At 41.1% G+C, this 12,989-nt stretch overlaps 1 protein-coding gene across 6 annotated transcripts in view; it reads left to right on the top strand.

Annotated features, from left to right (window-relative positions):
* Positions 1-209: 209 nt before the first annotated feature.
* The window catches only part of tcf7 (transcription factor 7), a 63,965-nt gene continuing 51,185 nt past the window's right edge, over positions 210-12,989 (top strand). For 4 of the 6 annotated variants that reach the window (XM_034140535.1, XM_034140537.1, XM_034140533.1 and 1 more), the window contains exons 1-3: positions 213-722; positions 1,010-1,079; positions 2,712-2,818. In XM_034140535.1, coding sequence (XP_033996426.1) covers positions 540-722; positions 1,010-1,079; positions 2,712-2,818 — 360 coding nt within the window. In that variant the 5' untranslated portion in view covers positions 213-539. Of the gene's footprint in view, positions 723-1,009; positions 1,080-2,711; positions 2,819-12,989 lie in introns of all 6 variants that reach the window. The other 2 variants (XM_034140538.1, XM_034140536.1) reach the window with 2 other exon arrangements.

Below are 12,989 nucleotides of genomic sequence, written 5' to 3'. Positions count from 1 at the left end.
GAAATCATCATTTAAATGCACACCTTCTCATCTGCAATGCTGCTTTTGCTGGTTATTTGACTTAGAAGTTTTGGTGGCAAAAAGCAGCAGCAGTCTGCAGCCGAGGGACCGAGGATGGCGTGAACGCGCCCCTGGAAGTCATGAATAATGCTGTTCAGCTGAGCAAAGGGAGGTGATGTCTCTTTAAGAGGCTCAACCCTCCACAGAAACAATCGTAGGCTACAACCCCCCAACAAGTCATCGGACCTGTCAATCATCCGGTCGGCGCCCTTTGATGTCGGGACTCCTCGCCTTGTCTTGGGCTCAAATGAGCTGTTTGCTGTTGTAGGGAAACATTAGTCCTCTAAAGCAGCCAGCCGGGGGGACGAGAAATCTCAACTTTTTTTCCCTTGTATGTGGTTGGGGTTTCTACACTTTTAGAGGCGCCCCAGACAGAGGAGAGAAACTCCGTACATTCTCTTTATTTATACTTTTTCTTTTTGTTGTTCGTCTTTTTTTAACTTATTAAACATCCGCAAAAGGAGGTGGGAGAAGTAGACATGCCTCAGCTCAGCAGCGGCGGCGGGGACGACCTGGGAGCGAATGATGAGATGATAGCGTTCAAAGACGAAGGGGAGCAAGAGGAGAAAATCCAAGAAAACGCGTTTACAGAGAGAGACCTGGCCGACCTCAAGTCCTCTCTGGTGAACGAGTCGGAAATAAATCAGAGTCCGAACTCAGCGGTAGGTGGCACGGAGTGTGTGTGGATGTAACACGGGAAGAGTGTGAGGAAGCTTGTTTTATTTTACACGCTGCTGACAAGCGTTGAATGAGACTGCCTTCAGGGGTTACAGTAGTAAAGTTCACAGGCTACCAGGGGTTTATTAAAGGGAAGGGATAACACAGTGGAACCAAAACACACTATAACGTATGATACGCTTCTTCTTTTAGTAACTCTAACTCTTTTTGACACTTGTGTGCTTATATTTCTGTACTTTTTGACCCCGTGTTTGTTGTCGGTGCCTTGCAGGCGGTGAGACGGGGACAGCAGGGCGAGCACAGGGGCTACCAAGAAAAGCACCGGGAGCATCACGACGGAGGTGAGAAGAAGACTCATTTACACACTCGCTGTCTTGTGGGTTTGAGTATCCACTGCTATCTCAGAAAACAGCTGAGAAGCGATAAAGAAAAGCCCCCCCACCGTATCAAACTATGGAGTATTTTGGTCAGCAGGACACGTGTTGCTGCATTAAAACAAACTTCAAAGACTTGTGTTCAGGTGCACACTGCAAAAGAGGTCCACCGTAGGCAGCTCTCCAGTTTATCTCTCGAAACATACCTTTGTTGAGGGCATTTCCTGTGTTTCTTTTCAGCATTCACATAGAATATTGCTTAAGATTCACAATCGGTTTTATTACCAAGTATGTTAACACATAGGCATACGAGGAATTTGGTTTGGTATATGTGGGGCATACAAAGACGGAGAAAGAAGAATACGTCGCAACAAAAACTGTTATGACAGCTATTTAAAAAAAAAACTATTTCAATATCTGTATTAACATGTTAACTGGGGAAATATGGACTCTGGAAGTACTTTTATGTTTTATATATAGTCATAAAGATGAGCTCATGTAACAGTGTTTGCTATATTATCATGTATAAAAGATGTTCAAGATATTCTCCTCATACTGGCTGCTAGTTTTATCTCCCCATTTTTAGATCTACATACTTTTTTCCACTTTACTCTCAACCCTTGACATTTTTTGCAGTAAAGCTGTTGCCATACTTAGCCAAAAGTGGGGTCAACCAGGGTCCTTGAGAGGTTTATTTTATTTCTTAAGGGTTGCCACCCAAAAAGAACAGGGCAATTTAACTTTCCCTCCCAAGGATAAGGCACATTTAGAGAATGTATACATGGCAGTTTTAATTATAGGCGTCACTGTAGGCTGTACTCAAGTTGTGTAACTCATTCCAATCGTTTCTGAAAGGGTAAAAATGTTCTTGCATTGTGTTCCTATGAGCAAAATCTTCCTTAAATTTGGATTTGTGGTTTCAAATGTGTCTATTTGGAAAAAATGAAACCCACAGAAAAGACGGATTGTGCTTGCGTGATTGGATTATTTTGTTTTCCATCACCTTGGTTATAGTCTTGGTTATATTAAAAGTTTGGGCACCTTCCATGACAAGGAATTGGGCTTTGAAAAAAGTTTAGTGTATGTCTGTTTTCATACAGAGCCGGTATAACCTAGTTACAGCTGACCCACAGAGAGGCCTCTGATGCTTAATATGGCTGGTGGTGAGAGATAAATTAACACATAGGCTACAGGAGTTCACGCCTCTCAGGCTAGGTGACGCTTGTAATGCTTTTGTCTCAAGTATTGTAGTGTGTGCCCACACAAGGATATAACATGTAGTAACTACAACACTTGTAAATACTTGCCCTACTTTGTATGCACGTTTATTTTCGGATGTCAGGCCTTTCCTTTTTGTTCTGAGACACAAAGTTGAATCTTTTAGCATTGTGGGAGTGAGTATCACATTTTAGTTTTATTCCTTAAACACATTGTTTTTAACTTCTATTAATTTCGAATAATGCCCTTACTCTCAGCCAACAAATCAAAGGAGTTATAGAAAACAACTTCTACAAAGTGGCTCTATTAAAAGTCCCATTAAAACATTCTTCGAGTTATTGAGTTTCTAAATCTTGCTTGCTGTTCTTCATGTCCTGGCAGTGTCGAAGCACCAAGATGGAGGCATGTACAAGACGCAGGCGTATCCGGGGTATCCGTTCCTGATGCTGCCTGACCCCTACCTCCCCAACGGCTCCATTTCTCCATCTGTAAGTCAGCTTCTGTTTTTATTCTCTGCTGGTCGTTGTTTTTCTCCAAATGTTTTTTTGTGTCAGTAGCTCAGAGGTGTCTGAGGTCCTAATGTTTACGTCCTACTTTGGACTCCAGTGGAAGTTTATGCCATTTAGCTGCTATTTAAAGATCTTCGGTATCAAGTCCAAACTCAGAAATCATGGTTTTGTGCTTCAGTACATATTCTGGAATATATAACTATGTTTGTTTTTTTATAGTCTTAAATGTTAGTGGTGATACTCTTTTCTTATTACCCCACCACTGCTAAGCACATAAGAAGAAAGACAGAAACACACACTCTGGGATGGAATTGTTTCATGTCCAGTGGCCGATGACTAGTATCTTATTTATTTATTTTTTGGCTGAAGCAAAAAGTCCTCAGTAGTCAGATTTGTATGCGTACCAAAGGGCGATGGCATGATATTGGGCATGAAAGTGGTGGTGTTTTTTTTATAGTCTATTTGGATTAAGGCTTGAATATTACTTCTGGGCATTTCTGCATAATGTGTACTTCATTTGTTTTGCATGGTCTTGAAAATGTGTGTTTCATGGAAAAAGTAATTTTGAGGGGTTTGACACATTTCTTTAACACATTTAGAGGCTAATAGTTAGGCTTTTTTGCCAGTTATGCTTCTTTAAGTATAGTCAAATGTGATTGAGATCTATAATGAGTACACCTCTGTCATTTAAGCCCCAAAACCATTACTTTTTATGTGCAGTTGCAAAACAGAGACATTTGACATTTAGTTTAATACATCTGAAATCAATTTAGTTTTAAAGAGGAGCGTTAGTGTGAGATCAGTCACAGCACTGCAGAACATTCTCAAACGTTACATGTGCTCTGATTTGACTTTGAACTGTGCTGTTTCCCGCCTAACTGCCTTATGAAACGAAGCTTTACTTTCCCTCATGAGAGACGCAGCCTCGTGAGGTAAAGCCGAAAAAAGAGCTTGTTTTTGTTTACGCCTTTGCTGAAGTTGGAATCTGATTGATGCCGTCACCGTGAAGCGCTTCACATGACGTTTCCCATCTGTTTGCACTGTGCGTGAATGGCAAGAGGTTTGTTGCTGCCTTAATAGCTGTTCTGAGTGTTAAACCACTAAAACAAACATCTGAAAGGCTCAGGGAAAGATTTCAAGTATGTAGTATCACTCATCCAGCCAGACAGGCCTTAAAAAGAATTTATCATAAAATCCCTTCAAGTCATCCATGAGAACCAATATCCATGGATAGGCTGACTAATTGCACCAAACATGAGCGGTTGTGCCTAATTCATTTTTCACGTGCTGTGTAATCCTGTTGCCTGAATTAACCCCCTGCTCCTGCAGACAAGACGTTGCTAAACAGCAGACATGCATGTTTATGAGATCACACTTACTGTGGGCTGATCTAACATGAGGCACAGTGAATTGGGAATCTGCTGTATCACAACATCTACTTTATGGCTGGAAAATGTGATTTGCTCGAGTGTTTCACCCCGCTGTCTTAATGTGTAGTGACCCAGCTGTTGGTCATGGGAGATTTTAAATGGGTCGCTGAAGGGTCAAAAATAGATGGCTGTTGTTAGAGACTATCTTCTGGTGAAATAATTCCTCCAAAAATACCTCAAGCTCACCACATTAGCACTAGTTAATGGGGAAATAAGCTTAAGTTTCAATGTAACGGCTCCTGTGAAGTTTCTTCTTTGCTCCACCACAGTTAGACAATATAAACTGTGAATTGTTTTAAAATAAATACATGTAGGAATTCTTTGTTTTGACTTTCTTTGTATATTTTTGTTCTACCCCTTGTTCAACTTCAAGCCACCAGATTCTAACTATACCTACAAAAGTTAGGGTAGTCAACATTTTACAGACTTTTTACAGTTTTTCTTCGAAAGAATATCCTAGACAATATGTATTCCCTTTCACTTTTGCACATAAAAGTTGTATTTACTTGTGAAAAGAGGCAGATGGACATACATCTCCCAGGGAACCACATCCTCTCTAAATTAGTTACACTGTGATTGAGAATATAATCTAAATGAACTACTAGTACTCGAAAGAGCGTATTTCCTTAAACATCTTAATACTCGTCGTAGCATAACACGACACATCCGGCATCGCGCCAGACCAACACGGTGAGCAAGTGTGATGGTATGTGTCTCTCATCGATGTGCCTCCACTTCTTTCACCTTCGTCTCCAAATCTTCTCTTCTCTTTCTCCAACCCTGGACTGCCAACCGCAAAGCCTCTCAGAGATTGTTTTTGTTGAGGGTGGGAGGGGATGGGGGGGGGGGGGGGGGGGGGGGGGGGGGGGGGGATTGGTGGTGGCAAGATAAAGAGCACTTTCTTTCCCCGTGTGTCTTGGAGACTCCACACAATGCTCACTTGTTGCTGCTTCCCTTGTAATTAGCCCGCTGGTTGCGAGGCGGTAGCGGCGTATCAGGCCCTGTCTACCTGCCACTTGAAAGGGCTGAGCATGGTGGTTTAGACTAGAGGGTGTAGGGTGGGGGGGGGGTTGATTATGGATGGGAGAGATGGATCGGAAACTATAGGCCTGGGAGCCCTACAGAAGACGGGGCTGTTAGGTGTTTTCCTACTGTTGTGGTTTTAATGTGTGACAAGGCAACCCATGTTACGTCTCTGTCTGCCTCGACTGATGGCTGTTCTCCTGTCTTCACTTTGAGAGGATCACTCTTTCCTTACTGTGCTGGCAAATCTGGGAAGTGGTGTGAAGAGTATGCTTTTCAGTGTTCATTTTGTTTCATAAATCTCAGATAAAAGTGATGATTTCCCATGAGTCCCTTAGTAATGCCTTCAGGTTGCTTTTTTAATCTGACAAGCTAACACCCAATGATATGTAATGTAATAATGATGTAAGATCAGTAAATACTCTCATAGTGTTAAGCACTTAGTTATATTTATGTTCAACATACCTGTTCCATTATAAGTTCATGGGCTTCTACACTTCATGTCAAAGATTACAAATTCAAAAGATAAAATTGATTTGCAAAAATAAGGACATCTTTTACCTGAGCGAATAAATATAACTTTGGGCTCTAAGAAATTGTCAGGGATAGTTTTATTATTTAAAAAATAATCTGTAGATGAATCAATAATAAAGAAAATCGTTAGATGCCGCACACATTCTATGGTCATGTCTTCCCGAGCTGATAACTTCCCTGTCAGATTATCACTCAAAATTAGTGGGAGGCTGGATGTTGTAAGCGTTTACCAGCCAAAAGAAACAATTTCTCAAAAGCTTTGTGTGTTCCCGTAAACTGCTTTGAACTGTCGGACTCATTGCGAGAGCATCATCTGAATGACTGAAAGGCAGATATGATTTGTAATATTTGTTTCATTCTTCTTACTTCCCCTGGGAACACTATTTGTATTATTTCATAGTGGATGCCTTTTTGAAAATACAGTATATACAGTACATCTGAAAAATAAAGGTCCAAATGAGAACGGGAACAAAAGAGAATCCCTGGGCTTTTCTGAAAGACGTTTTTGCAACTGTAATTATAGAAACTGACTGACTGTAATAAACTAAAAGACGGCCCTTATTATTAATATTAACATCTCGTGAAAAAACACTTCTAATCGCTGCTGAAAAGAGAATTCCCTCCTTATCCCATTCAGTGATAAATGTAACTCCTATTATGCTTTTCATGTGACATTTCCCTGTTGTTAGATTCATGTAGATATCAGCTGTCCTTTCAGAGGAAGGGGCCAAAGAATACGATTAGTGGGATTCAAGGATATGAGCAACTCCCTCTGGTGTTGTCTTTGGATAAAGCTTTATCTGCAGCATGTAAGGCAGTGCATTACATTAAGTCATTTGTTTGTAACTAATGTTTTCTGAGTGTTAATCTTAATCTGCATGTGTTTCTTCGTAGGCTTGCCTTTTGGTTTGCTATATGTTTACTGAATGGTGTGTTTGTGTGCTTTTCGCCAGTGTTGTTGTTATATATGATAAACTTTCGCTGGCTGTGCGTATTATGCTGTGGATTAACATTAGCCAGTGCTTAACAAGGGATCTGGAGGCTCTATTGTCTTAAGCAGTCAAACCCCAGCAGAGGGGAGATAGTCAGAGTATTTTCCTCTTTTGCATTTCCAACTATCCAGTTTATTTCCTTGCCTGTGCTTCTTTCATCGTCTTGGCTGTTTATAAGCATCGCTCTGCTCCAATTCAACTCTATATTTAATTTCTTTGCAATAACTCCATGATACTTCTGAGCTCCAAAGATGTCATAAGATCGAGAAGCGATTTTCAATGTTGAGTTTAAGCAACATTTAACCTGAGGACCTGTGTGTCAGAATGAGTCTGTCCTGCTGAAGGGTTTCTGAGCGACCTACAGAACTTCTGCCAGCTCATTGAACGCTGCGGTCTAGCGGAAGAAATAAATATGAAGTCATATGGATCTGTTGTAAAGTTATCTGTAATATAAAGTAGCTGCTGTTGTTCAATGCTTGATAATGGATTGTACAAAAAGAGAGAAAACGCTGGGGGATCGATTGAGAATGTAACTCTGCATCACAAAGGAGTGTTGTGTTGTTTCTATGTTGTGGCCTCTTTGCATAAATATCAGCTGACTATTCATCTCATGACCATGCCTTTAAATTAAAATATTTTCTCTTACATAGATGAGTGCAATTGTTTCCCCTTAAACGTCTGGTATATGTGGGCTATATTGGTTATTTATGGCCTTGGAGGAGGCACAAATGTAGACCAAACAGAGCAGAAAATAGCAAAGGTGTTTCGGACCAAAGTAAGAGCAGAGATAAAGTAGCAGAAGATCGCTTATTGAGTCTTAGGCCATATGCACACGGGAACGTTTGCGTTTATGCACAGTATGCGCTTTCAAAAAAGTCTTCCGTTCACATGCATTCGTTTCATTTAATGTGTCTGTTCAAACGAGACCGCTGGAAACGCTGTAGTACATATGCCGGGACTGTAAGTGGCGCTGTACTTCCACACGAGACTGCTCGAAAGCACTGGGCACGCTGTAGTACATATGCCGGGACTGTAAGTGGCGCTGTAACTTCCGCCACAAAATACACCAAAAGCAGCGAAGAAGACCCCGGAGCATGGCCCAAAGCAATGTTGCCGTGGCTACCCTTCTGTTTATGCCCCGCGGTGGATTTAGCAACATGGAGTTCATGTAATTCTCCATGTCCACTTGTTGCTGATGGTTGTGGTAGAGGAGCTGTAGATTTTGCACTAACATCTGTAGCATGGCCGAGCTGTAGATGTTGTACTAACATCTGTAGCATGGTCAGTAGCAGTAGCACTAGCAGTAGCTACTGGCCATGCTACAGCAGTGAGCAGCAGAGGCGGGGAGAGGTGGGGCTATTGTTATTTTTTCAGGAAATATTCGTATAGAGGTGATTACACGGACTCGGTTGACCCCCCAGAGAGTTTCGTTTGCAAATCTATCCACCTTGGGACCCGTTATCGTTTGTGGGGTCCGTTTCTATCGGCCTCGTGTAAATAATAGGGCTATACGCAAGAGAAACTATGCAGATACAAGCCGTTTTGTCCTCGTGTAAACGGCACCTTATTAGTGAGGAAGGGGCTTTTTCAAATGGTCAAGAAACTGCTCATAAAGACTGATTGGTGTATATGTTTCCAGTAGTCAGGCTTTAATCAATAATAACCATATTCAGCGTGTCCACCGTTACTTTTTTGTTTTGAAGTCGGCATTTAAAGCAGCTTTTACACATTGAAATAACTCAATTCTGAATGTGAAAGTCTAAAAAGGACCTAACGTGATGAGTATTGCTGAAGCTCTCTGTGGACTCATAACAGTTGGTTGTTAGGTCACTTTCCCATCGGTGTGAGAGACGGTCAGCTGTTTGCTGATCATTGTCTGAAAACTACCAAGCAATAAAAACTAGCATCTGATATTCAGCTGTATGCGTTTTCCTCACTGTCAGAGAAGCTGTGAAACTCCCTGTGATGTGGAAACTGTGGTCACACAAAGACGTCAACAAGCTGTGAGGACAACACGCCGCTCTGAAACACTTTCCTGCTCTCTTTACCTGTTCACCGACTGTAACGGGTTTACTGTACTAACCAGTCACTTTGGGAATCCAATATCATGTTTGTTGTATTTGGCCGTGTAAACTTAGTCACTGGAATTTAACAGTTGGTGTTTAACAGCTCGGTGTCATTCTCTTGGTTCAGGGAATTTCCTGCTTGTTTGACATTTCATTCCACTAACTGAAATTGAAAATTGACCGGAACACTGCTGAGCGACAGTAAACATGGCTGGGAAGGGTAGGGGTGGAGTGTAAAGTTTCATGTCTTAAGCCTGTAAACTTGTTCATATGCCTCCTCCTTTTTCTGACATTCAGAAATCAGCTGTTGTCGCTAACAAGCTCCCCTACCTCTGCTCTTTTCCTCCTCCTCCTCCTTGTATCACCAAAATAATACAAAGTTGATCCTCCAAGATCAAGGGAATGGCATGTGTGTGTGCGAGTCTCTAGGATCTTGCCACTTCCTTGTTTCCTATTGTATCGCTGTGCTGACATGGGGGTTGCTCAGCCCCTAGTCCCCTTGTAAACAATGGCAGCAACACAGGCTGAAGGCCTCCCTAATCCCCCCCCTCATACAGACCCAGGGGCTGGGATGAGCGACACGGGGGCCTCCCAGCCTCTGACTGGCTACGATAAGGACCCCGCCGCTCAGATTTAAGAGGCCTAAAAGAAAAGCAGCTTTCACTAGAAGGCAGCAAAAAGCTCGGGTCGACAATCTTGCATGTCTTTTTAAGGATGTTTTGCTTTTTAAATACATTCCTAAATAAGTCAAGAAGTTTCAAGTTACATTCATGTTACTTTACAATAAAGTATAAAAAAATAATTTTACAAATCTGATAATGTTGCATGTTTCCAATGTAAGAGTGCTATGGAATGTAGAAACTGGCAGAGTTTTAACTTGCCATTGTTGTGATGCATGTAAGCGCAAGATTATGGTTGTCTAAAATTATCGGGTGAAAGGAGGATGATGATTGGACAGCAAGTCTCCATGTTTGCAGACATGCACAAATCCTTCTTCTTTGTGTTGAGACAACAAGAACACAGGAGAAGTTGCCTCTTCCTAGTGGCATGTCATTTTTTGTATTGTTGTCTCATGTTGTAGTTTTTCACTGATACATTTAAATGCTACTAAAATGGCACTACTAGGCTTTTATACCTAAAAACAGTTAATACATGTTTGATATCCTCAGATGTGCTAGATAATTGTAGATAAAATGTATTTATCATTAATATGAGCCAGTTTCAGTGGTGTCAGAGGATCATTTCCATTATCACTTCAAGTATTGCCTTGATAACGGTTTGTTTATTCTGTCAAATATCATAAAATGAGTGTCAATTACAATAGATATCTAAAGATATACTTCACAAATACACCTTTCATTTTTTCCATACCTGAGTATTTGTGTGTATTATTTCACATATTGTCATGCGTAAACTGTGGCCCCTAGCTGCATCAAAGAGGGACAGAAATGATGGGCACTCAAATTATAAGTGGATGAAGACAGATAGATAAACTGTGAAGAGGGAGGGCTATGGTAAAGAGAGCATTATATAGAGAGGGAGGGGGGGGTTGGATAAAAATACAAATGACCACAAGAGCCCCCTTCATTTCGGCTTTGAAGTAGCGGGCTGTGAAGGCACCTAAAGAAAACCTGTTCAGAAGACTAATTCAAGAGGCGGAAATGTTTAAAAGAATATCAGAAGGAGAGGAAAAAACCCCTTCAGATGGCCCCGAGGTGTTTATACCTGTAATTATTCATCCACTTATTTCTTTCCGGTGCAGAGGGAAGGTGGGACGGGGAAAAAATAGAGCCGTAAAAGACAGGTGTTGGCAAAGGAAGTGTGGGATTTTTGATTGATATTATTAAGTCTGCTTTTTCTATACTTCCAGACATGTTTAATACAGATGTGTGAACCCATTGAGTATAACCTCAGATAACTGCGATGCTTTCTGGAGTAAAAATAACTTGAGAACGAGAGGTTGAGACAGTTTTTAACCTCGTGTGGTGTTAGTGTTGCTCTAAATTAAGACCACATTTCCCATAATTCCTCCCACGCTTCCCGGCACCCGGAGGATGCTAGAGGTCGAACATGTTTTTTTTCCCCATCTGCCTTTTACTGTTATCGCTATCAGCCTTTGAAATTGACATAGAGTTCGAGCCCCTTTGCGTGGACATATTCAATTTTCATGCTCAAAGTTATCTCCCGTTGTGCCGTAAAGCAGAATGTAGGATTAGCACATGCAGGTCAGACAGAATTCATATGTTTTTGTAAAAAAATGTAAGTCCTTAATCAATAAAATTGCCATATTAACTGGTTCCAGCTTCCAACCCACCTAGCGTTCCCTTCCAACACAACAGGAACTAACTGGAATATAAACCTCCTCATTTCAATGTTGTTGTCTTTTGTGAAACGTTCATAAGAGAAGAGACCAAGACAGAGGATCACAGAGAGCACAACTTTGTCTATGCTCCACTGGTTGTCTGTGAGGTCTTCATAATGTGTGTGTGTGTGTGTGTGTTAGTGTGTGTAAGACTTGAGGGATATTGTTGCACTCAGGTGAGCCATTGGCCTGTGGGACGAAACCGTTCAGTTTCTCCTCTGTGGTTGTTTACAGAGCGAGTGTCTGGGCCCCCCAGATGTGTATCCTCAGTTCAAAGTTAATCAGTGACAGCATTGTCTTTCTCAAACCAATGTGTTACCAGAATACCCCCAATATATACTAAATTATAATGCTTAATTGATCTTTGAATCATTTAAAAACATTACAAAATGGCAGTCATCCCTCTGAGACCTTGTTTTAGGTTCTGGATTGGTTCCTAAATACTGTGAACATTTTATAGGAAAAGTAGCTATCTTAAACAGTGTGGTTGAGCTATACACGGCAGGCAAGGCAATGTAATGAAGAAATGTCATGCAAACATCCAACAAACGAGAGCAAACTCTGAACATTTAACTTAGACATGGAAATACAGAGCGTATAAAGAGTCTACAGTTCCAAAAACGGCTACACGCTTTGCAGCTTACTCTCTCATTGTGTTCATGTTGCATGTAGCTGGGCATTTAAAAAAAGATCTGCACACACTCAGACCCACAACACTAAGCTTGTAGGTTAGTGAGCCACAACCTGTAAATATATGAATAATATGGTTAGTGAGGAGCTTCAAGGTACACTGCTGAATTAGCTGTCTTTCTGAAGCTGTTGTTTCTCTGCTTTTTTCTTATTACACACAGCACATTGAGTTTGTTTGAATACACATGTATTTGTGCTTAATCCAGTTCTGAAGCTTTACTGTCATAAGAAATATGCTGCACATTTATGTCAATGGGGAAAATCCAATTAGTTTGCAGTTGTCATTGTGGGAAGTTAAGTGATATAAAGGTCATGTTACTTTGTTTGTTTCTGTCAGAGTGAGAGTTTTTTTTTCTTTTTTAAGAAATCACATGACCTATGGGAATTAAAGTCTTGTTTCATTTCCTCTTGATAACTGTCAATAATCAGACTGTTGAACAGTTTCACAAAGCGGTCACTACTTAGTGACTTAGTGGATGCTATTACCCTCGTGGTTTACACATAGTCAACCTGTAGTTTCCAAAAACAAACTAATAATTAGCATCACCAGAGAGAATTACAAGAATAAATCTCATCAATGTCCTCGATAAACTCACATTAATAAAAAAAGAGGCCAAGTAACATTTAAATATGCACTGTATGAAATTGACACTCAATTATTAGATTCATTAGATGTTATAAATATCCAAGATATATCATTATTGCCAAACTTTGGACTAAACAAGTTCAACTCTATATAATGACCTGGTCAAGATCAGCACAGGGACAAAGGTCAGAGTTAGTCTCATGTGTTACTTTGGTCATGAGGCCACATCTCTGCTAATACACCCAGCAAACAAGTATGACTTGCATTATGCACAGCTGTACTGGAGGAAGTTCAGAAAAAGTTATAACTGTAACACAATGGGCGGTGGTGGCGAAGTCCATAGGGACTTGGCTTGGCAACTGCAAGGTCACCAGTTCAAGTCCCGGAAAGACCAAGTGCTACCGAGGTGTCCCTGAGCAAGGCACCGTTCCCTACACTGCTCCCCAGGCGCCGTACATAATGGCAGC

Source organism: Trematomus bernacchii, unplaced genomic scaffold (genome assembly GCF_902827165.1).
Source record: "Trematomus bernacchii unplaced genomic scaffold, fTreBer1.1, whole genome shotgun sequence".
NCBI classification, from domain to species: domain Eukaryota; kingdom Metazoa; phylum Chordata; class Actinopteri; order Perciformes; family Nototheniidae; genus Trematomus; species Trematomus bernacchii.
The sequence above is the reverse complement of the archived record's forward strand: the minus strand, read 5'-3'. Positions and strand labels throughout refer to the sequence as shown.